This window comes from Podarcis bocagei (assembly GCF_964188305.1).
Source record: "Podarcis bocagei genome assembly, chromosome: 13".
NCBI lineage: Eukaryota > Metazoa > Chordata > Lepidosauria > Squamata > Lacertidae > Podarcis > Podarcis bocagei.
The window spans coordinates 29,532,281-29,555,910 of record NC_138138.1 but is presented as its reverse complement, the minus strand read 5'-3'; the positions used below and the strand labels follow the sequence as shown (position 1 = coordinate 29,555,910).

At 46.1% G+C, this 23,630-nt stretch overlaps 2 protein-coding genes across 4 annotated transcripts in view; both read right to left on the bottom strand.

Annotated features, from left to right (window-relative positions):
* Positions 1–497: 497 nt before the first annotated feature.
* UBE2M (ubiquitin conjugating enzyme E2 M) lies at positions 498–13,873 on the bottom strand. The gene is made up of 6 exons (XM_081165517.1): positions 13,609–13,873; positions 12,252–12,346; positions 9,612–9,650; positions 5,998–6,101; positions 5,249–5,312; positions 498–1,568 (listed from the first exon to the last, which is right to left on the bottom strand). Exons 1-6 carry the CDS (start codon positions 13,715–13,717, stop codon positions 1,428–1,430), a joined length of 552 nt encoding a protein of 183 aa, XP_081021643.1. The 5' UTR covers positions 13,718–13,873; the 3' UTR covers positions 498–1,427.
* Positions 13,874–16,304: 2,431 nt separating this feature from the next.
* The window catches only part of TRIM28 (tripartite motif containing 28), a 32,893-nt gene continuing 25,567 nt past the window's right edge, over positions 16,305–23,630 (bottom strand). For all 3 annotated transcript variants that reach the window (XM_081165298.1, XM_081165297.1, XM_081165299.1), the window contains 5 exons: positions 22,710–23,017; positions 21,004–21,124; positions 19,933–20,007; positions 18,900–19,034; positions 16,305–17,591 (listed from right to left, as the gene is read on the bottom strand). In XM_081165298.1, the coding sequence (XP_081021424.1) occupies positions 17,364–17,591; positions 18,900–19,034; positions 19,933–20,007; positions 21,004–21,124; positions 22,710–23,017 (867 nt within the window). In that variant the 3' untranslated portion in view covers positions 16,305–17,363. The remainder of the gene's footprint in view (positions 17,592–18,899; positions 19,035–19,932; positions 20,008–21,003; positions 21,125–22,709; positions 23,018–23,630) is intronic.

Below are 23,630 nucleotides of genomic sequence, written 5' to 3'. Positions count from 1 at the left end.
CACTAGGAATCACACATCTTTCGTGGGACATTTGGATTTGGCTGTTGCGCTTTGCCAAGAGCAAGGCTCTTGCTGGCAGAATGGCTGTTGCCTGAGCAGACTGACACAATTAGGCATCGTCCTGAATCTCGCTCATAGAGACCCAACCCTTGATTTGCTTTTAATTTTTGAAGGTGTCCTAACGCAGAACTGAACCAAGTCTTCAAAGGAATAAAATAAGGTGAGGAGGTGAAGTTTTTCGCAAAAGGTATTGTTTCCATAGCCCCTCTTCGGCACACACGTCCAACTCTTCCCCACCCTTCCTTCCTTGGATCATCTCATTTCCAGCAATGCAAGAAGCACACAGGATCTGCTTGTCTCAGTGGATGGCACATGGGGGGCTGAAGAAAACTGCATCCTATGCAAGGCGTTCCTATGGACACTGGACTTCACTTTCCCCTCCCGCTCACCAGGGCAGAAGGAAGCAGAAGACAAGAGAGAGAGAGGCAAGGGGCCAATTGAGTGTGCTAACATTCCCCTTTAATAACCCGACACACTAGAAGTACAGTGGCTTTATTTTGGCCAGGGGCTCGCAGGAGTCACTGGAGAGGCAGAGAGTGTTCGTTGCTGGGCAGGCCCTGGTGGACACAGTTGGGAGACAGCACTGCCCCCCATTACATTTTTACTACTACTATTATTATTAGCACTGGTTGTTTTGGTTGTGGTTTTTTTATTTTTCCTTAAAAACCAGACACACAAGTGAGTTGATTCTAAAAGGAATATTCCAGGCCTGACCCAGCCTCCCCAGAGCCACGGCGCCTGGGGCAGGATGGAGATGGCTCAACACCCCCTCTCAGCCTCCCAGACTCACCCAGCCCTCGAGAGCCTCCCCTGTGTAATAAATAGTTATGCTCGGAAGCCGTGGTGCCCAGCAAGGGAGGAGGAAAGGAGAGGCAAATGGCCTGCGGATCATGCAGTGCAGTTATACCACACTGCAGGCAGGGGGTACCAGAGCACAGAGGGAGCCTTCTGTTCTTAGCAGCAAAACCACAGCCCCCAGAAAGGCAAACGGGCACCATCATGGGGTCCCGCACACCCAGCCCCATGGGGCAGGTGGCTACCCCAATGCGGTGGGGCATGGCAGAGAAGCAGCAGTAACCTCACCCCTCGCCCCGCAGCAGCACACAGGGAGAGTGGCGAGAAAGGTACGAGGGTTTAGTGAGGCGGCAGCTGCTGGGGCCCCAGGATGGCAGTTGGGGGGGGAGGAAGGCGAGCAGGTGGGGCGAGGAAGCAGGGAAAGGAGGATGGAGGGGGCCTCCTGCCAATTTCTGACTCCTGTGCCCCCCTTGGTGGCTGAAGGCAGCGGTGTTGGCAGAGTCCCTTAGGAGAGCTGGAAGGGAGATGAAGGGGCATGGGGAGGGCAGGTTTGTGCCCGGAGCCGGTCAGTTCTATTTGAGGCAGCGTTCAAAGTAGGTGGAGCCAATGTAGCCGCCCCGCATGGAGCGCTGGACGTTCTGCTCAAACAGGCGTCTGTTGTTCTGGAGGACTTCAGCAGCCTCTTTGTTCAGGGGGTCTTCAGGGTTTGGCTCCTGCGAGGAGGGAGGAAAAGCTCTATTATTAAATGCCAAAGAGATCTGCAGCACCTTCAAAGACAAGGACTCATTATGGCACAAGCTTTCATGGAGCAGAGTCCACTTCGTCAGATGCAAGATTAAATGCCAACCCGCATTCCTGTTCTGTTACCTGTTCACAGAGCTGCCTGGGGCTCACTCGACTCTTCCCCCCCCCCCCCAATCACAAATCCCCATTTCCATAATGGAGTGCAGATGCCTTACTCATGGTCCAAGGTGAATACCTGATGTTCTAGAGCAGGGGTGGAGAATCCCTTTGAGCAGGCAGGGTGAATCCAAAAGCAGCCATCCTTACGTGGGCCACTTTTAACGGGTGGGAAAAGCAGCCATCCCTACGTGGGCCACTTTTAAGGGGTGGGCAAGTCCATCCTGCTGTCAACCACCAGTCAAATGACATCAGGCAGACCAGTGTTTGCCAGGAAGAAGCAGGGCTTGCACTTGAACACTGAATCTGAACCGTACCCAAGTCCCACTGCGAAGAAACAACAGGGAGCGTGCTCTAAGCCATGCGCTCCCAATTGTTGCTTGTCAGATGAACTTGCATTTGGCAGTGTTTAAATTCAGAGCTGAATTAAAGTCCCGCTCTTGGCAGTGATCGGCTCCACTCAGGAACTCCTACTGGGAGCTCCCAAATGGAGCTTCTCAGCAGAGCTAACTTTCAGTGCTGAATTCAAAAGGCACCAAGCACAAGCCATGCTGGCAATGGAGAAAAGCAGGAGTACAATCGAAGGCTCCTGGTTGTTCCTTTGCAGACAAGCTTTAGCTACCCAACAGTTAATGCCACTCAACTTCATGTGGATATGGCTGAGGAAAAGCAATCTCTGAAATGGAATTAGGGACCCTGGAACACCTAGTCCAGCAGAGAGGCTGGAGATTCCCCTTGCCTGTTCTAGGAATAACGAGAGGGGCTTCGGGGAAGACAGCTGGAGAAGTGAAAGATAAATATTGAAGCTAAAGCACATGTAAGATTGGTGCGCTAAAACAAGAACCGGGGGCATCGCTGCTTTTAGAATAATTATTCCCACAGAACTGGAACTAGCTAAAAAGGTAGCATTCAACTCCTGCATTGAAAGGCAAGAAGATCAATTGGTTGGCAGATCAACCCAGACCCAAGAGTAGGCCCACCTACAGAGAAAAAACATACAAGTTTAATAGCAGGGTTTGACTACATGCTCTACAGCAAGTCAAACCCTGTTTGATATCTTATTAACATCATCTGCACACCATTTTCATCAGTGTGGCTGATGCCCAACTTCTCCTGAAAGATTGCATTTCCTCAAGCAATTTCCCTCCAATATGAAGGAAAATGAAGGCATTCCCTAAAACCATGCCTTGGATAAGCAGCTAGAAAAGACACAGCAATAGCTATAGCAGGCAATGGATAACTCAGCATAATCATGTGGCAAAAGCCCTTCCCATGCCACCATTTACAACTTGATACCGCCAACTGCACAAACGGTCCCCCGGGTTCTGTCTCTAGTGAATCACATGAAGTGGCCTTCAGTTTCAGTGATGAGAAGAGGCTTCCAACCTCTGGGTTTTCATTGCTCCAGGGGCTGAGGTTCTCTTGTTATTATAGCAAGCCTCCTCCTTTTCCTTCCCCTCCCCGTCAAACAGAGAGAACATTTGAGGCTATCCTATTGTAGCATCGCCTTCCAGCATCACCTCTTGCACTTAGCAGGGAGGGAAATACAAAAGGAGTGGGGCAAAGTAAGTCCACAGAAGCCTCTGAAAGGCTTCATGCAAGGAACTTGGGGGGAAGGGCAGGAATACATCTGCAAGCCTACAGAAATAGCATAATAACCTCTAGCAACCTCAGCAATAATCACAAATGTTGGAACTGATGTATAGCAACACGCTGTGTTTCCCCATTACGTTGGCACTTTGCCTCCTGACCTCATGAAAGCACTCGCAGGGATGGTTTCCAGGAGAGGCTTGAATCTGCCTAGAAACAGCCCACACCACCTGAGAGATGCCAGCCTCTCACCATGAATCTGTCTCCTAGGAGACAGTGTGCTACACCCTCTTCCTCTACACTCTTTGGACACAAGGTCAACTAAGGCTTTTAGAACTACCAGGGCACATGACCTCAAATGTTCCTCTGCCTCTCACCCTGCCAATGAGAGTTGTAACCGAATAACTGGGTCAGTTTCAGCTTCCCCATTCCCTGAAGCAAAGAAGCTCCAAGCCTATTTGAGTAAAAAAATGATCACCATTCTCCAATTCAGCTCCAAAAGCACAGAATAGACCAAAAAGCATGGCAAGTCTGGGTTGGGAGTTATGAGACATTATGGTATATCATTTCGCTTTCTGACAACTATGCAGGGAGGGACCATGACAACAAGATCTACAGTTGTCAGAAGGGTTGAGAGACACAACCCAGAGGAACAGCAGCACCAGCTATATTGCAAATCCACGCAAATCAGGCTGTATTAAAAATGATTTAAATGCCTTAAAACGGCAAAAACTTTTAAAATCAGAGTTTTTAAAAAGTTATATTAAGCACCCCTTTAAAATAACCTGGTTTTTCAGAATACAATAGAATAAATATTGATGTAATACAAACAGGTCTTTTAAAGCTGGATCCCCGATTAAAAGCAATGAATTAAAGCTTAATTTTCTATGTAAAATTATAATCCAAGAGCAAAAAATGTGGGTACCTTGCAGACCAGCATTACAGGCCTCATTGCTCCTGGAATGTGTTTATTGTATGCACGGTGAGTATTTATAGACTTTCTGCCCAGTAAATACCACCTACTGCATATGGAAAGTTGGTGGTACTTGGTCACCAGGGAAATAATTTGTGTGCCCTTACACATGTACAGAAAGCTAAACAAAACTACTTAATTTTACGAACTGTCTCTGATTTAAGGAGAGACTGAAATTCTGTGTATACTTACCTAGGAGAAAACCCCATTAAGATAGCAAGACTTGCATTTTAGTAAACATGCACAAGATTGCACTAATAGATTCTGTAGTGGAAAATGCATCAGGGGGTGGATGACGAGAGGTTTCCAGATTATGCTCCTGGGGCTTCATCTTATTACAAACAGGTATGTTTTCACTGTTACAACCACATATTAATATGCATAACTGTTTAGGAAATAAATGTATTAGGAAGCTAAAACAAGATTTCAGTCAGTGCCCTTCAACCATGGGTTCCCAGATGTTACTGGACTACAACTCTTATTTTTCGTCATTGGTGAAAATGGCTGCGGAATATGGGAGCTGCAGTCTACTGGCATCAGGTGACACAAGGATGAAGAACACTGGTTTACGCCAAGCTACCCTGGATCAGAGGCTGTCAGAGCAAGGCCTCATAATGCTTCTTTGTCAAAACTGTCAAGTACACTGCTGTGCAAAGGCAAATCCCCATCTCAAGCTATTCTTGAAGGCTGACAGACAGCACAATGCACACATCCTACCCAAGCACAACTATATAAAGCCAAAACTGCCTTTACCTTATGCACACCCTGTCTCACACTAACACCCACAGAATCATCAAGCCAGTGCTGCATTTCTTCTACCTTCTGTGCCATGTGTCTCCCATACCTACACCCACACTTTCTGCTCAGGCTCAAGTGAGGAAAGACATGTTTCTTTCTGCGTTTTCTACTTTCAACTTCACGCATACTCACCAAGAAGAGATACTGCAGGCCATAAATTATAGAGTTTATTGTTAGTACAGGCTTCCAGTCCTCTCTGTGAGAGAGAGAGAGAAAAAAGTGAGTGTACGGAAAGGAAAACCTCCCAAAAGGAGTAATAACAGCAGACTGAAATGTAGGGTAGGATTCAGGATTTATTTATTTATTTTTTAAAATAATCTTAAGTCAAGTCATATTGAGATGCTTTTTGTATAAGGCAAACAACAAATGTCATAAATAATAAGATCACTGTGTGGCACGGCACCAAACAGGTTGAAGAAGCAATTTCCCTAAGGACCAGAACATTATGTTTAAAATCTTAATGCTTGAAGGGACATATAGTAGAACTCTATTACCGAAACACATTTGAATAAAATTCTTAAACCCCATAAAAAATAGCGCAAGAACAGGCCTCAGTACTGTCAAGCTAGTTCCGAACTTTTACTCTCCTTGGTTCTCATTTGTTTGTTCACATCAATGCAGTTCTATCAAAGTCCAGCAAATCAACTGATTATTATTATTACGAAGGCAAAAGCAGGGAATGTTACTGATGACCCAAAATGAAAATAATGTTTTCATATCCAATTGAAAAATGTTAGGGTAATCAATAGGGAGACATAGTGATGATGCTTGGCATATGTGGTTACTTTATAATTTTAGAGAAGTTCACCGACAGCTGCAGAAAAACAATATATAGAAGTGAATGGAATATAGGGCTTAGGACAGCAGAGCAGTCTCTGTACCTGAGGATATTTAGGCAGACATTGCCTTCTAGGTCTATGTTGGGATGATACACCATGGTCTCACACTTCACCTTGGGTGGGTCATGTGGGTACCCTTGTCCCACCTGCAAATGAAATACAAGAAAAATAAGAGCTGTTGGCCTCCTTGGGTTCATTATAAGACATTCCATAATGCACAGCAAAAGCTTAAGATTACCAGTCACAAAATCCTGGACACACATAAGCCATACCTAGCAGATCAACTTCTCTCATACCAACAAGCTAATTTCCTAACATGGTATCTTATCTTCATACACTCTAGGTTTTGCAACCTGTTTGCCCTAGGTCACAGGGTGTGGAACCTGCAAGACTCCTTATCTTGTTAAGACTACAATTCCCATCAGACCTAGCCACAATGCCCAATGGTGAGGAACAATGGGAAGTGTAGTCCAGCAATATTTGCTGAGTGATAGGTTCCCCACCTCTCCTCTAGGAAGTTTGTCCCAAAGACATGCAAATATAGTTGTACCTTGGAAGTCGAACAGAATCCGTTCCGGAAGTCTGTTTGACTTCCAAAACATTCAGAAAGCAAAGTGCAGCTTCTGATGGGCTGCTCCTAGGAAGCTCTGTCGGACAATCGGCTTCCAAAAATAGTTCGCCAACTGGAACACTCACTTGCGGGTTTGCAGCGTTCAGGAGCCAAAACGTTCGAGAACTAAGCTGTTTGAAAACCAAGGTATGACTGTAATCAAGTCATTCCTTGAAGCACTTAATGTACCATCTTCTATTAGAAATCTCTGGCATCTCTTATTCATGTGTGCAGTGCAACACTGGTTCCAGAAGCAAACAGGTGCTTCTATAGAATGCCTTTCAGACAGTAATTGTGTGTATTTATTTTGTCAATTGCCTGGGGAATATGACTCAAGGATCGTATAAACAAACACTTTTAAATAAATAAAATCAAGGAAACTGCTGTGACTGAGTTGCTGAAACGGTGAGATCCAGATCTTTGTGAGTGGAGACACTGGGAGGCTCCAACAGAAAAGGTGAAGGGAAGAAGCCCAACATGCTCTCAAGATACAGGGATCTATGTCTGTTTTAAATTACGTTGAGAGAAATGCTTCCAATGTCTTCAGGAAAGAAACAGCTTTAAAATCAAATTTGATAGCTTGATAGTAGAAGGAACCACCTTGGTGACAGATTTTATTGTGGATTAAGCTTCAAGAACCAATGGGCTATATAGAGAATACAGTGGTGCCTCGCAAGACGAAAGGAATTCGTTCCACGAGTCTTTTCGTCTTGCGATGTTTTTCGTCTTGCGAAGCACGGTCCGTCGCAACTGCGCCTCTTCAAGCGGCTTTTAAAAAAAGCACAAGACGTTTTCGTCTTGCGAAGCAAGCCCATAGGGAAATTCGTCTAGCGAAGCAACGCAAAAACGGAAAACCCTTTCGGCTTAGCGAGTTTTTCGTCTTGCGAGGCATTCGTCTTGCGGGGCACCACTGTATGTTGTTGGGACTGGATTGGGGAGACCCAGGAACAATCCCTCAATCAACCAAGCAGCTCCAGGGCTGCCTTATGACGAGTAACCAGCACCCAGCCAGGCCTATCCCACATGGCTGTTACAATAATCAAACAGCAGGTGAGGGAGGAAGAAGAACCATGCATAACACCCTGAAGGGTGGGATAAAAATACAATTACAGCCAACATTTATGTATCAAGCCCAACTGACAAAGGAAGGGAAATCTTGGGGCCCACACACAATTACGAACACCCTCACTACATTTTTAAAAACGTTCCAGGGTTCTTCCCATTAATGCTGTCTTTAAATGGCCAAAATTAAAGCTAATTTTAATTGTTTACATTTCATACTTTTGTCACTTTCCCCCTCTAGTCAAGAAAGATGAATAATGAGCAGAAAAACCCTTCACCATGGCAGGCAGCCCCTTTTCTAACTCCTCCACATCCTCATCAGAACTCCTAATTTCTACTGACAGCTCTGGCTCATTGGGAAAGTTCTCAGTACATTTTAAGAATTGCCAAGACAGCGCAGAGGCCTAAACAGCACCGAGTTTCTTTCCTCTTTCACCTCCAAGTTCAAAACAAGCCAGGTTCCTTGCCAAGCTACACACCCAACATTTTTCTTCATTTGCATCACTTAGCCCAGCTGCTGCTGGGCTTTCACAGAAATGGCCCTGACATGGAGAGAGAAGATCCACCTTGAGTACTTTTTACTGGAAAGGCAGAGTTAAAAAAAAATAAAACTTCTAACAAAAAAATAAATAAATAGAGAGGGTCAGAGCTGTACAGGAAACATTTCAGCTACCCTTTTGTTTTGATTCATTAGTAGCCTGTGTGCTCACTGATCTTCTCAGAACTAGGTGTTTTTTAAAAGTGAAACAGAAAGTTTAAATGAAAGCAAAGATTGCAGGGATGCCAGATTCTGAGCAATGGAATGTGCACCCCAGATATATTAACTCAAGACCAATGGGGCTAAACATTAGGTGCTATGAGATACCCCGATTTGGAAGCAGGTATGTTTTAAAGTGAGAAGAACTTCCTAGATCACTTTTTTTAAAAATCTGGTTTATAAACCTCATGTTTCGAGGGGCTGGCAAGTTTGAAAACACAAAACAATGTTTACTAGATGATCAGAACCAGGGCAGCCTTTCCCTTCTATGTTTTCAGATCGCAACTTCCATCAGCCCCAGACAGCATGGCCAATGGTCAGGGATGATGCAAGCTGTAGTCCAAAACATTTGATGGGCAGCAGGCAGAACAAGAGAATTCCCACAAGGGCTCCTCAATCCAGCCCATTCCTTGGCTAAAGTCACTTCAAACTCTAAAAAAAAAATATTTTTAAGTTTGGTAAAAGCAGCAACAGTAAAAAACAAACAAACAAGCAGCCCCCAAATCCCAAACAATGCATGTAGCTGCAGAATTTATTCTACACAAAGAAGCAGAATTTCTCCAATTTATAAATCATTCAGCAACCATGTCTTCAAGCACAGACCATCCCCCAGTTTGAGGTTCTCTAAGTAGGAAGTCTTACATCAGGACACAGCCCATTTAGGACATTCCTTCAATCCCTCCCCAATCATTCTCCCTTGGTTGTTGTTTTTGGGGGGTGTTTATTTATTTTTAAAAATGTCTCTCTTTCCCATCAAGTGGTTTTCCCTGAACCAGGCAGCTTTGAGGCAGAAAAACAAGGACAAACCCTGTCCTGCTGCCCCACCTCATTCCCAGTCATGCTTGGATCTACGTTCATAAAATCGACCACAGGGTTCTGCGTGTGCCCAAGAAAGCTCAGGTACTCCCAGAAGTAAAGTCAGATTTGGGGGTTGGGGATACAACCAAGGAAGCACACAATCACACTGTACCTCACAATGAACCAATCTATTACTTCCTCTCCTTTCCTGCCTCAATTATTGGTACTTTTACTCATCTACATGGCTGTTGACACAATATATAGCCTCTTATAACTAGCCCGAGTAAAAAAGGGTGGCTAAAATGCAGTGAAAAGCAGGCAGTTTGATAGTGTGCCAAGACAAACTCCTACAATCAAACGTATACCTCCACCACACCACCCCGTTAAAAGCCTGGGGCTTGGACAAGAGAAAACAGGGAGGTTACTTACTTTAAAACTGAAAACGAATTTCCCACCTTTATAGAAGCCCTGCAAGGCAAAAATTTAAACATTTTAAGCAACTTTGGCTCCATATAAAAGAGAACAAGATTCACCTTTTTGGGTGGGAGAAGGCAAGTTAATCATAAAACATTTTAATCAACTCTAGAATCCCTCATCCAAACAGTCAAAATTAAATGTGTACAGCAAGGTGATTAACGCTTCATAAATCTCTGCACTTTTGCAAACCCAGTATTCTGGATGTACAGCTAATTTTCCCAAACCAGAAAACAAAATGGTAAACTATTTGGGAAAACAGGCGTGGGTGGAAATTCTGATGTGCTAAAATGTGTTTATGTGCACAGAAGCTCAGAAGAGAGACTTTGAACCATAGTGGAAGGACTGTGTTTAGCAGAGGTGCTTTTTCTCTATTTTCCACCATCTACCAACACTTATCAGTATCCTTGACTGCAAAAAACCCTTTGTCTGAAAATGCAAACAAAGATTCTCAGGTTTTTAAGTTGAGGCTTTCAGTAATGGCCAGCACCAATCATCACAGATTACTACTTATTGTGCCACCCCAGCAGGGCTCCAACTTTCAGTGCTTGCTTCAGATGGTGGAAGGCAACAATGAATGGTGACTCATGGCCCCAGTTTTTGAAACAGTAAATATACACAAGGCAGCTTCCTCCTGTAATTTTCACAAAAACATGAAAACCGAATGTGCGCCTATGTGACACCTACTCTGAGGAACCCCGGGCCTTGTTCGTTTGCCATATCACCATGAGGAAAAGGTACATTCAGAAAGAAGTTTCCTGAAATGAAGTGCTATCAACAGACATCTCAAAATAAGAATCAATCCAAAAATGTTCCATGTACCAAGTTTATCATATCAGCCAATACTTGAAATCTGCGCAAATCAAATGCCAGATTTGATGGTCTGTGGCCCAAAGTCAGTTACGCATAATTAATCTCCTTCTTTCATCTCACAGCTCACACTTTAACCCACCACACGCAGGGTTACAATGCCAAACACACAGGTAGAGAAAAACACCACTGTCTGAAGGTTTAGTACACCTGTGCTCAAATCAACCATTGCCCAAGATAAGAGAGAACTACAGCCAGAGTATGTGTATGTAGTTGAAATTGCAAGCAGTACTGCCTGAAAAAAATGCTCATATGAACATGCAACGGAATAGAAGGGAATATGGCCAATTAGTTCTGGTTACATGGAATTAGCTAAACCAGGAGAGTCTGCACACTTGAGTACAGCAAAGGCCTAGAACAGGAAAATAAAGATGCACTATAATTCATCTTGATCATTTCAATAACACACATATGAAGTGTATAAAACATGCTGAACTCCCCTTTAGGGACAGCATGCCAAGGCAGATAAAAAATAAGCACTACAAAATGCTAAGGTATGGTTAATCTTACCTGTCATGCTGATAAAATATATATTGCACTAATATGGATGTATTAAAACATTTTATCCTTTCTTTTTGGCCTAGCAGGTCTCCAAGGTGGCTCAATGTGAAAAATTAAACAATCAAAACACACAATCAACTACAAGACAGGAAAAACAAGGTAACAAACAGCAAATTAAATAAGCAGTAGAAACTTAAGTAATTCCTTGCAGACATTAACAGATATAACAGGATTCTAGAGATCTTGGCTTTAAATCTAAGAATGAGGAGCAAAGGGGCAGAGAAGGAACCTTCTCACAGGGTAGAGGTGGTTAACCTGTGGTCTTTCAGTTTTTGTCAGACTACAACTTCCATCATCCCTGGCCACAATGATGGAAGTTTTAATCCATCACCCTCTGGAGAACCATAAGTTAATCACCCCTGCTGGAGAGCATTCCCACGGCCAAGACTCTTCTGGATCCTAGACGGCATAGGGATCCTGGACAGTGCTTCTGAAAAAGATCTTTTAAAGTGTGGGTAGCTTCATGTGATATTGTTGGACTTTTGTATTCTGGATCAAGGAAGCTAACTTGTGCCCCTGAAATTTGTAAGATGTCAAAGTGAAATTAAAATAAAATAAAATACCCACTTACTTGGCATGCATTTTGTACCTGATATTTTAAGTTTTGGGAGCATCTCAATTATTTTACCTAGAAGCAACAAGCTGGTGGGCACAGAGGCTGGGCAGGTAGATTACAGCCTCCATGGTACGGAATGAGGATAAAAGGTATAGGTAAGAAAGAGGTCAAGATAGATTTAAAAATAGGAAACATAAGAGAGTTCTATGGGAGAGGGAAGGATAGAGCATCCCTGATCACTGGTGTCACTTAAGACACAGTCCTTAAGCAATTCAAAATGCCACCACAGCCCCGACTAGAAACATTTTTTAAAAGTGGAAAAATCACAGAAATCTAAAGTTCAACAATAGATTCCTTGCACAGGTTTCTTACACAGACAGAATAAAAAGAAAAGCAGCCAGATCTTAGAATTCTGTCAACCTCATGGTGGTGGATATCATCTCCTGTCAACTGATGCAAGATTCCTCCCTGCTTTAGTTGTACCTTAGAATTGTGCTATTATGCAATGGAGTTTCCTGGCACACCCACCAAGCCTTTCTATGGTGACAAACAGAATGGCAAGCCCCAGCAGAGCGTCTGGCTACATGACTCCTCTCTCTACCACTTACCTCATCAGGGCAGATAACTAGCTTGAAGTTGAGGAGGTCATCCTGGTCTGAAAAGTCTATTTCGCATGTTTTCGGCAAATTCAATTCATTAATATCTGGGAGGAAAAGCAGAAGTGGTCAGTTGCAGGGACAGACTACTTCGCGAGACTGGTGATCAGGCCAAAACCAAAGTAAACCTCCCACTGTTTAAATCAAAATCTATTCCTATCCCTTTTTTCCAGTGGCCTTGCAAGCTTTGTGATTTGCTGAAATGAGGTGCCATTTCATTTTTTTAAAAAATAGAAAAAGGGGGCACAGAAATACCATCAGCTTCCTGGTCACAAGTCATGAACAATAAGAAATGCTTCCATCTGAATACAAGTCCATGCTAGCATGTTGGAAATATAGATCTATGGAACCATATGCAAAAATTAAAAAGAGCGACGGGTGTGTATGTACAAGAGCTGGCAACTACCTATGAGTAATCAAACACGGAAGGGGACCTGAAGATTTGTTTCATTTCTCACTCTAAGACAAAACAGGGGGAAGAGCTTATTGTAAGAACTATATACTTAGTTCTCTGTTAGATGGGGCTCAAGAAGAATGAGGTTCAAATTCTTGCTTAGCCATTAAGCTCCCTAAAGATGGCCTCTCTTAGTCTATTTGAAGTCATAGATTTGCCATAGGGGTAAAAATGTGAAGACACAATGGGTGCCACCCTGAGTTCCCTGGAGAAAGACAGGATAGAAAAAAGCAGTAATAAATAAGTAAATATATAGTCTGATCAAGGGCCCCAGGACTCAAACGAACACAAGACCACCTTGGGCATGAAACAGTGCTTTGGCATCATCATCCAAAGAGGCACTGCTCATCCAACACTTCCTCAGGCTTGAATTTCAGAATTCCAACCCGGAGTATGTACCCCAATATCTCTTACCCACAGTCACTTAAGATAGTGGGCACTCTCCAGTTCCAAGTTTCACCTCTGCCACTCCCTTAGGCGGCATTTATTGTAGTTTGCACCGTGGGGGTACAGATGCTCTAAAACAACAATAAAGAGGCAGCATTTGGAAAGCCCACCCAGCTCTGCCACGCTAGTCATACTGTCCTACTAATAAAGCAAGTGAGCACCTCTTTATCAGCAGTGCATAAACTATTTTAGCTTCTTCTTCTTTTTCCCCCAAATTGCAAGCCCCTCATATCCCCAGGAGAGACGGGCACCGTCCTCTTAAAACATTCTTCTCACTTGCTGTGTGCACAGAGACTACGTAGTAGGACCGATCTACAGCCCAGAGTGCCTATTATTATGCGTGTTTGTGTGATGGGGAGGACAAGGTACTCCCCCCCCTTTCCTTCCTTCCTTTCCCCCCTCCCCAACCTTTCTGGATGCGGAGCTGCGCGGCGGAGGCTTTCTTGCTGGAGCCCTTGGTGCCGCCGGCCGATTCCTCCTCCTTCTTCTGCTGCTTTAACGAGAAAAGCTTGATCATCCTGACTGGCTTGGCTGGCTGGCGGCGGCGTAGGGATGGCTGGCTGGTCTCTCGCCCTTCCGGCCGGGGCCTCTCCCACCCGGCTACCGAGGCCCGGCCTGGCCCGTCTTGTTGGGGGGGAGAGGGAGGGGAGGGAGGGACGAGGGGGGAGGAGAGAGAGGGGAAAGAGGGAAGAGGGGGGCGCCGGCCTGGCTCCCGAGGCCTGGCCTGGTCTGGCCCGCCGGGGTCGGCCGAGGGACGGGGCGGGGATGGAGGGGGGAGAGAGGGAGGGAGCGGGGCAGGGAGAGGAGAAAGAGCGAGGGGGAGAAAAGAGAGAGAGGAGAGAAAGAGAAGGAAGGAGCGAAGGGGCCAAGAAACCGGGGCCGCCCCGCCTCAGAGCGCCGCCGCTTTTCCCTACTGCGGGCTCTGTTCGTGCGTGAGTGTGTGAGTGTGTCGGACGGCAACGGACAGCCCCCTTCGGCCCTTCCCGGAAGACTGTCGGCAACTTCCGCCTCACGCCCTCCAGCTCCGCCCGCCGTCTCTCCGGAAGCACTCGGGTCCTCCCGACGCTCGCTCGAAGCTCTCGGAACTCTCCGGAGCGGCCGTCGGTGATTTCCGGCTCCTCCTCTTTACCACAAGGCTCAGGGTAGTGGGGGGGGGGGCGGAGGCCCCGCCCCTATCTCAACGAGCCGGGGTGTGTGACGAAACGGCGTCGGCGCTTTCCGGCCGGCGTTCGGGCTCCGAGCAATAGGGTCGATGGCCACGTCCGGCTCCCAGTTGAACGCGGGGATATTGCTGGCTGACTTGTGCGAAGAAACGGCGCTGCCCCGAAACACTGTCCAAGCTTCCGTTCCGTTCTTTAAAACCTTACCGGAGAAGAATGCGAGGGCAAAGCAACGAGCACTCCCACCTTCCGTTCTGCGCTATGCACCCTGCCCCGCAAAAGGAGGCACCCGCACGAGAACCGGTAGTAAAGGAATAGCGTGGAACTCCCTTGTTCTTGTCCCTTTGAGCCGCATGTGCGAAAGCGGCAGTTCTCTGCAAGCTGCGCCGCCTCCTTTGTGCATAAGCGGGGGGTTCCATCCCCACGGGTGCAATTCTGTGCACGCTTCCATGGGAAGAAACCTCGTAGAAACCCATAGGCTTTATTTTCGCGTACTCAGGCGTGGATCAGCTTTGCACTATCGGTACATTAGTGTGGTGGTTTTTTCTATTAAGAGCGCGCAGCTGCCTCTCTGCCCCCTTTTACTAACAGAGATCTTATTTCCATCAGTTGCATCGTTGAGGAAAGTCGCTCCGTGTTCGCATGTATTGGTTTTAATTGATGCAATTAAAAGGTTAGAGAAATGCCTCTTGCGCAGAGTTTGGAATACTTCTAATGCGGAGTGGAGACCTGACCCGCTCCTTTTAAAATAGCTTCCTGCTGCTGCTTAAAAGAGCGAGGATATTAACAACTAAAATATGTAAAAAGAAAGTATGAAAAAAGCTCTTTGATCCCATCCTGACTAGCAGAAGCAAAACTCTGAAACATAACTACATGTATTACCATCACCATCGGTTTCTTGGCACAGAAATTAAGTTTGTACAAGATCTTGTATGCATTAACAGCTGTGTTTTCAACAAGCAAAAGATTAATCCAAGCAGTTAGGGAACCAATCATCCACTAGTGTGTTCCAGAGCAGGTTATTTTCAAACCCAGAACTCATTTTTACTCCAAAGGTGCATTTAGGGACCCATTATTTTTTTACCAGGACCATTAACTCTTCTCTCGAGTACCTTCAACCTGTTTAGAAACCCACTAAATTCTGCTCCCTCCTAACCTTAACCCCTCCCCACGTTCATAAAATTTAATGCAAGTTGTTCAGATCATATTTATGACCACCCATTAACTGCCAGGAAATCTCATTTTGGCACTTAAGCCACACTTTCCCAAGAAACTGGATATAAAGTCAAGACTCCACAGGATCAATGTCATCTCCTGTAGGACCAAATCTGGATCACAGAACATTCCAAAAGAATGTTGTATCCCAGGTTTCTGCTCATCTGTTTGGTACTCCACAATTGGAACGGGGGGCTTTCACTAATCACAGAAGCAGCCATCCTTTTTTTTTCATCAGGAATAAACTGGCATTTTTTTTGCTAGAGTTATGATTAGAGCTTTTAGTGCATGCAAGTGAATTGCCAGTTTTGTTTGTTTTGTGTACTCCACACTTTTAGAAAACTTTGTCTTGGGACAGCAGGAAGGGAGAAATTTTTAAGCCAGTCAGTACAGCTTCAGACTGCATTATGCCCAGTGGAGGCCAACTCTTTAGGGCTAGTGAGGCACTGCCTCACCAAATTCAGGCTGCCACCACCACCACCACCAGTCCAGGGGGATTGAACCACCTTCAGATCCCATCTCAGCCTAAGTGTTACCCCTGTAGAACTGAAAAGGAAGGATGGGGACAACAGTAGAGTAGGCATTAAACAACACCAGAGTATGCCTTTGTGAATTCTGCTAACTGGGCAGAGATTATCAAATTCACTGTATTATAACCCCACTGTGATGCAGAAAATCGAAAATCAAACTCTTTCCCACCACCACCACCAAATTGACAAGACACACCAGTTGCAAACATCTTTTATTTTTCTCGAACATGGAAAGAAGCAAAGTCTAAAATATACATAAGCAAAAAAAAAAAAAGCACATTTTCATGAGAATGGCTCTTGGGATAGTGAGGATAAACTACTGGGACAGAAAGCTTTTGAAGATACGTACAGCCAAAAAGTACGGCTACACGGAGGGGACAACTGGATTTAAAAACCTACAACTACCTTGACTTATGAAAACAGACATCTCTCCTCTTCAACAAACTCAACAGAAAAAGCAAGGAGTCCTATTTGGACACAGTAATAAAAAATATATATAATCAAACCACCACCACCTCAGAAAACAGCTGTCATGAAGGCCCAACAACAGTTGCATCTATTAGATGTCCAGGTTGATTTTCACTAGGACCGCATATAAATTGAGAAAAAACACTATGTTCAAAAATTCATAGACTTAAAAAACAGACAAGGAAGAGGAGAGTCTGTGCCCTCAACTCTCACTGCAGTTGGGGACCTACTGGGCACCCCACAAGAGCAGTCAAGTATCTTATAAGGGGCAGAGATTTTCTGTTACGAGATCCAACTTGTTTCTGGGCCACAACAACCTCCCTCCTTGGTGTGCGGAGGTGAGGACTGGGGGGTGGGAGTGGGATAATTTTAAAAAATAATAAAAAGGGAACTACAACTTTGTTCCCACTTGGAGCAAGAAAGGAATACAAGAGGAGAGCAAGTTATAGGGTTCTGGGTTGCCCCGAATCAATTTCCATTCCAATACAAAAACAAAACAAAACACAAAGTGTATCTGTCAGAACAAGGGCATAAAATTTTCCAAGCGAAAAAAAAAGAGAGAACAGGTCAGACGATTTATAACCATTATCTAAGCAGTCGAGGTCTACAATAACTCTCAAAAAAAAAAGGCAGAGAGGTGCAGAAGGGAACAAAGAAGGGCCGCCCAAGAAAGACCAGAAGAGTGGAGGGACAAAATGAAGGCAGCTTCAAGAGGATGCCCCCCCCCCCACATTTCCCCTCCTCCGTGGAATGCTGGTCCGTCTGATAGGAGCAGCTTCTTCACTTCTTTTTAGGTGGCCATTCCCTCGTCCTCACCGCTCCCATCAGGCTTAGAAGAGGTGGCCTCACCGAGGTCGGTGGCTGGGGAGCCACGGACAGGAAGAAGGCCGCTTTCCTGCGGCTCATCCACATTGATGGGGTCGCGGAGTGCCGAGAACTTCCGGTCGCCAAAGGCAGCGCTCAGCTTGGCCTCAAAGAAGCGCTGCAGCCCAATGATGGACTGGACATCCTCCTTGTCCTGATGAGACAAAAAAAAACACACCAGAGTGTGGGGAAAGCAAGCGAGCACTCAAAAGTGAGACATCAGGGATATTTATTGCCCACTTGACACACTAGCTGGGGAATGCAGCAGGCAAGAGTGTTCATTATCCTCCAAGTACAAGCCACATGAGGGAATCCACCCAGGATTACATACAGCCGTACTGTTGCCTGAACTATTCGGTGTTAGGCTGCTGACAGATTTAGATGCCCAATCTTGTCAGCCAACAGGCTCAATTCAACCTGTGAACACAACCAGGCACAGCCCTGTTTGTGTGCAGAAGAAATAGTGTTCAACTTACGTTAATGGCAGAAAGGAGCTAACCCATTTAGAACTCATCCTATTCTGATGACTGCAGTTAGTTTTAACTGGTGTTAAATAACGCGTTATTAAATTGGTGTCACCTGTAACCTGATACCTCATAGTGAAGAGCAGGTAAGAAACCTAATAAATATCTATCTATCTATGTTAAATAAGGGGCACTAATGAACCTGTAAAACAGGTTTTTTATAGTAACCAAAACATTTGCAGGAAGTGTTGACACTAAGTAGAGAACTACAAAGGTTCCCTTGTCTTTGTTATACTCAGTAAATATCAATGATTCCCAAACATTCAACACCCCACCCCAACCACCTGAAAATTGCTGATGGTCTTGGCAGACCCCTTAATTGTTTTCTTCCCTGCCTTTTACTACAATTGAAATTATATGGAGCTCTTACAGCAATATAACAAATAAAAAAGCAATAAAAATATAACTGAGTAGCGGTAGAAATATTTGGATGTGGTGGATGTGCCAAATCCCATCTTCAACCACAAATCCAGATAAACCACAGGCCATCTGTATTTGGCTTGGGGAACCCTAAATTTGGGGACCCAGGGATATATTTCCAAAGGAAATATATAAACTGTTAAAAGGGAAAGGGGGGTGGGGGAGAAGAGTCAAGTATTTACAAAGTTTATATATTTCACAATATTTATATACTGCTTGACTGTTAAAAAAACTTTACAGCAGTTTACCAAAATAGTGAAACAATGAAATTGCCATTACAAAGTTATTTAGAAACATTCAAACAGTAATCAATATCATTGGTAAGCAAAAAAACAACCACCCCAGATTCAAACACAGCACATCTAGACATTCTACATATCTAGGGCTAGTCCTGTAGCAGGTTGGTTGGCTGGAAATGTTGCAGCTGTTTCCGCCCCGCCGCCCCCCCCCCCCGGCCACCATTCTAGCCCCCTTAAACCTGTCGTCCTTCTGCCCTTTTGAGCAAGAGGAAGCCTTACCTCTGTCAGCTTATTAAACTGCCTGAACATCTTCCAGACATCATCTGCAAACTCATCAGGAGAGCCATAGGGTGGAGAGAGCTTCCGCTGCAGCTTGGCTCTGATCAAGGTCAAGTCAATGGTGTTCTGCCCCTCCTGCAGTACAGAAGGAGACAGGAATAAAAACCAAGCTGTCTTGATGAGGTGCTTCCAGCGCCTCTCAAGCTATCACAGATACATGGTTTTAGAAGTCCACAAGACTTGCAATGCAAATAGCTTGCAATGCAAATAGTGGCATTTTGGGAAGAGTGCTCCTGCTGTTGTGTGAATGGCTACCTAAGAGCAGGTGGGAATTCCTCTGCCCCATCCTCTTTCAAAGGGATCCCCCAAACACTCCCAATATAATGCAATACTGTGTTTTCCCTGCTGAATTGGGAAGCAATACAGCCACAGCATTTGTAGGCCTTTAAAACCATGCAAGTAACCCCTTCTGGGTTTGGTTTTTTTAACTGGTTCACTCTTCCAGCCTGTGAAGAGGGTGGAAATAGGCAAATTGAAAAGTGGGCCGAACTCCACCAATGTGTCCTTGGAGCTAAGCAGGGGTGAAACGGGGGGGGGGGTTACCAGGGTGATTTGCAGGTCTGCCTATTAGAGCAAATGGGAGGAGCAAGTCCATTAAGAGAAGGGGTTGCCAACATGGTGGCCTCCAGTTGTTCTGAACTATAACTCCCATCTTCCCTTATCATTAGCCATGCTGGCTGGGGATGATGGGAATTGAAGTCCACAGCTTCCAGAGACTACATTAGCTCCTCCTGTATTGCAAGATACCCTTCTCCATGGAAGGAAAGGGGTGGGTGTGGGGAGGATCAGAGCTGAAAAAGAACAGGAAACAAATTGCATTTAAATCCATAAAACCAGTCTAATACTTTGGAGGGGGGGGGAGGAGAAGGGATAATACTTGCCATAAACGTGTTAACATTTTACAACTAAATGAAGCACTGTTGCGGTGATTAGATATTCAACATTCCCCTTACATCACATACAACATACTCACTATGGTATTGGAGAGTCGGTGGAGAGGCCTGCATGGCTCATAACACAGTAACTCAAGGAGAACCTGCTCACATCTCTGTGGGAGACAAAACGGAGAAGGTGGTTAGTGGCAAATGGAGTTAAGGTGACTAAGCTGCCAATCAGAAGCCTGCAAGATATATGGATGTGTAGGTTTATTGTCAAGTCCTCTCCATTATCATTTCAGTGCTTTGTGACATCCAGGAATCAGCTGGCTAAATCAGGTCCATATTGGAAGACTAGTGCTGCTTTGCCCGCCCTTTCTCCTAGGGTTTTTAAGCTTACACAGCTGGTGGAATCATACCTCTATGCAGCTCACTGTAGCCCTAGCCCTGGCAGGGTCCAGGACTAGCTGACCTCAACCTGTTGTTTCCAATCGTATTTCTACAATCACCCCTGAACACTGGGTCATGCAGGCTGACAGGAGCTGCTGCCAAAAGGTGCCATACTGGAGAAGGATGGTCCATATGGCCCCCTTGGGGCTCCTGGGTGAAACCATGAGCTTAGGGGGCCACAGAGGAAAATGAGAAGCGTAGGGGGATTTTTTTAAAAAAAAATCCTGATTGGCTGGCTATCCGCTTTGGCCAATCACAACTGGGTAAGAGGGCGGGTCCCTTTAACCAGTAGAGCCTGCAATCCAGAACCCCCAGGTCAGGCAAGTGCAGTGGTGGGATGGCAACGGGTAGGACTGGGAGCGAGCCACAGCTGCTTGTTGCTGCTGCCAGTTCTGGGCCTGGTGGCAGCCTGGGCCTGACACTGCAGGGTGCAATCCACCCCAGCGCCTAGCCAAGCAGGGCCGCCTGGTACTGCTGACTTGCATCTAGTAAATAACTGTCTACTCAGAAGAAAGCCGCACTGAGTAGGGACTTGGACATCCTAACCCATTCCTGGGATTGGATGCTGTTATAATTATATGTGCTCCAGACCTTGTCTGCTTTAAAGGTCAGGTCAACCCCGAACGAAGCATTCAGCTCTCCAAAGCCCCATGTCAGCTCTGCCCACACCATCAGCCAGAGCAAGCTGTTTTTCTTCTCAAGACAGGGCAGACTAGTACCTGCTGGTCAGCAGCTGACAGTATCTTCACCTCCCCATCTATGGAGACTGGAGTCAAGTCGGTCCCATCCTCTTCAATGGATCTCACTGGCTGCTCACACAACAGACACTTCCATTCCTGGCTGCAGGGGCAAAGTGAGAGAGAGAGGTATTGTTCCAAGGCTGGCCACCGCTACAATACAGCTAGGGAGAAATCCTGACAACTTGCGTTGGGAATTTTTATTTTGTGATTTCGTTTCCATTCTTGCTACTTTTAATATGACATAGAAGGTTCCATTCCCCACCCCATTATTATTATTTTTTAATCCTGAAAGGGTGCTAGGTATTTATTTCCATTTGGCTGGTCACTGCAGACCCATTACCTTTGAAGTGGAGAAGTTAAGAGATCAGAGCTGCCTACAGGCTTCACCCTTTAGTTTCTACAAGCATCTATGTGCAGAGATTTAAGGTTCCATTCCATCATCTAGATAGTCGTCATGCACTCCCCACCACACGTTTGCAAAGACTAGCTGTGGGTGGCTTAGGAAGAAGTCTACTATTCAAACACCTTCTAGAATTGTGGTGGGGAACCTGTGGCCCTCCAGCAAAGGAATGTTCCCAGATACACTACCGTATTTTTCGCCCTATAGGACGCACTTTTTCCCCTCCAAAAATGAAGGGGAAATCTGGGTGCGTCCTATGGGGCGAATGCAGGCTTTCGCTGAAGCCTGGAGAGCGAGAGGGGTCGGTGCGCACCGACCCCTCTCGCTCTCCAGGCTTCAGGAAGCTATCCCAAGTCTTGCAAGCCCGGCGGGATGTCCCGTGGGCTCGCAAGGCTTGCGGGCAGCAGCCTGCACCCAAAAGCTGGGGACAGCGGGGAGGCGCAGCGCCGCCACCCCGCTATTCCCCGACCTGATCTGGAGGCTGGGGGGGGGAGAAGCAAGCTTGCTTCTCCCCCCGCCAGCCCCACAAGCTCGGGGGATAGGGGGATGGCAGAGCGCCGACACCCCGCTATTCCCCGACCTGAACTGGAGGCTGGGGGGGAGAAGCAAGCTTGTTTCTCCCCCCCCCCAGCCAGCCCCACAAGCTCGGGGGATAGGGGGATGGCGGAGCGCCGCCACCCCGCTATTCCCCGACCTGAACTGGAGGCTGGGGGGGGGAGAGAAGCAAGCCTGCTTCTCCCCCCCCCCGCCAGCCCCACAAGCTCGGGGGATAGGGGGATGGCGGAGCGCAGTGCGCTGCCCCTCAGAGGCTAGGGAGGCTGTCCCTGAAGGCAGAAGAGGGAGACGGAGCGCTCCGTCTCCCTCTTCTAGCTTGGGAATGGCTGCGCAAACCGGGGGGGGGGGGGGAATAAAAATTTTCCCCTTGATTTCCCCCCAAAAAACTAGGTGCGTCCTATGGGCCGGTGCGTCCTATAGGGCGAAAAATACGGTAAGTCTGCATTAACTTCAGATCATATAACACAGAGAGAGGAAAATTCATTTTGATGATTTCCAAAGGGGGGGAGCATCAATTTCCATGTCTTCTGAGCACTCAAGTGTTTTGCTGAAGGACTTCCCTTCTGCAGCACTACAAGAACAGAGATATTGGGGACAGTTATCTTCATAAGGCTTGCTGCTTGTGCCACTACCACCATTCCTGACTTACAACCCCTGTCTTCTCCTCCAGAGCCAGCGGGAGGAACACCAAGATGCACAAGATGACATTCAGGAATAGGGAAGCCCATACCTGGGGATTTCCAGGAGAGCAGGCAGGTGACAATCCAGGTGGTAGCACTTCTTGCAGCCATCACACATGACCACAGCACCAGCTTTCATGCAGACTCTGCAGGAAGCAGCTTCGTCCCCGTTGGCAGTGCCATCATGGCTGTGAACAGACTGCATTTCCATAGCAGAGCTGGTGCTGCCACTGGGGGAGATGAGCCGGGGCGCTAAGGAGCCTTCTGGAAGCAAAGCATCCTGGGGCAGCACCACTGGCTTAGTGTCTTTAGCGTCAAGAGAAGCCGGGTGGTCAATAGCTGCCTCCATCTGCTCCTCCTGGAGGAAGGAGGACAAAGAGGGAGTCAGGACAGAAGCACAATGAGAAAATGCACAGGGAAAGCAGTGCAAAGAATAAAGAACACCCCCTCATTATTAGGGAACAGGGTGAAATAAATCTGCTCGTACAAACCAGCTGGGATGAATTTAGTGATGCAGATTATGCAATAGTCTCATGTTTTAGAAATATTTCTGAACATACATCTAAAAATGTATAACTGACATAATGGAAAAAATGAAAACTGATTATATATATATATATTTTTAAAAGCTAATTTTATTAGATGCAGGAGACATCCCAGACATCATGTCCACATTGTCAATATTGGGCTAGACCAGGCATAGGCAAACTCGGCCCTCCAGATGTTTTGGGAATACAACTCCCATCATCCCTAGCTAACAGGGCCGGTGGTCAGGGATGATGGGAATTGTAGTCTCAAAACATCTGGAGGGCCGAGTATGCCTATGCCTGGGCTAGACCAACACCGCACAGGAATTTACTCCCTTCATTAAAATTGGGGGGAGCACACAAGTATTCTTCAACTCAAAAAGCACACTGGTTTTTCCTTGAACAGCTCCTAGAACGATGGACAGGTATCCACCTTGCAGCTGC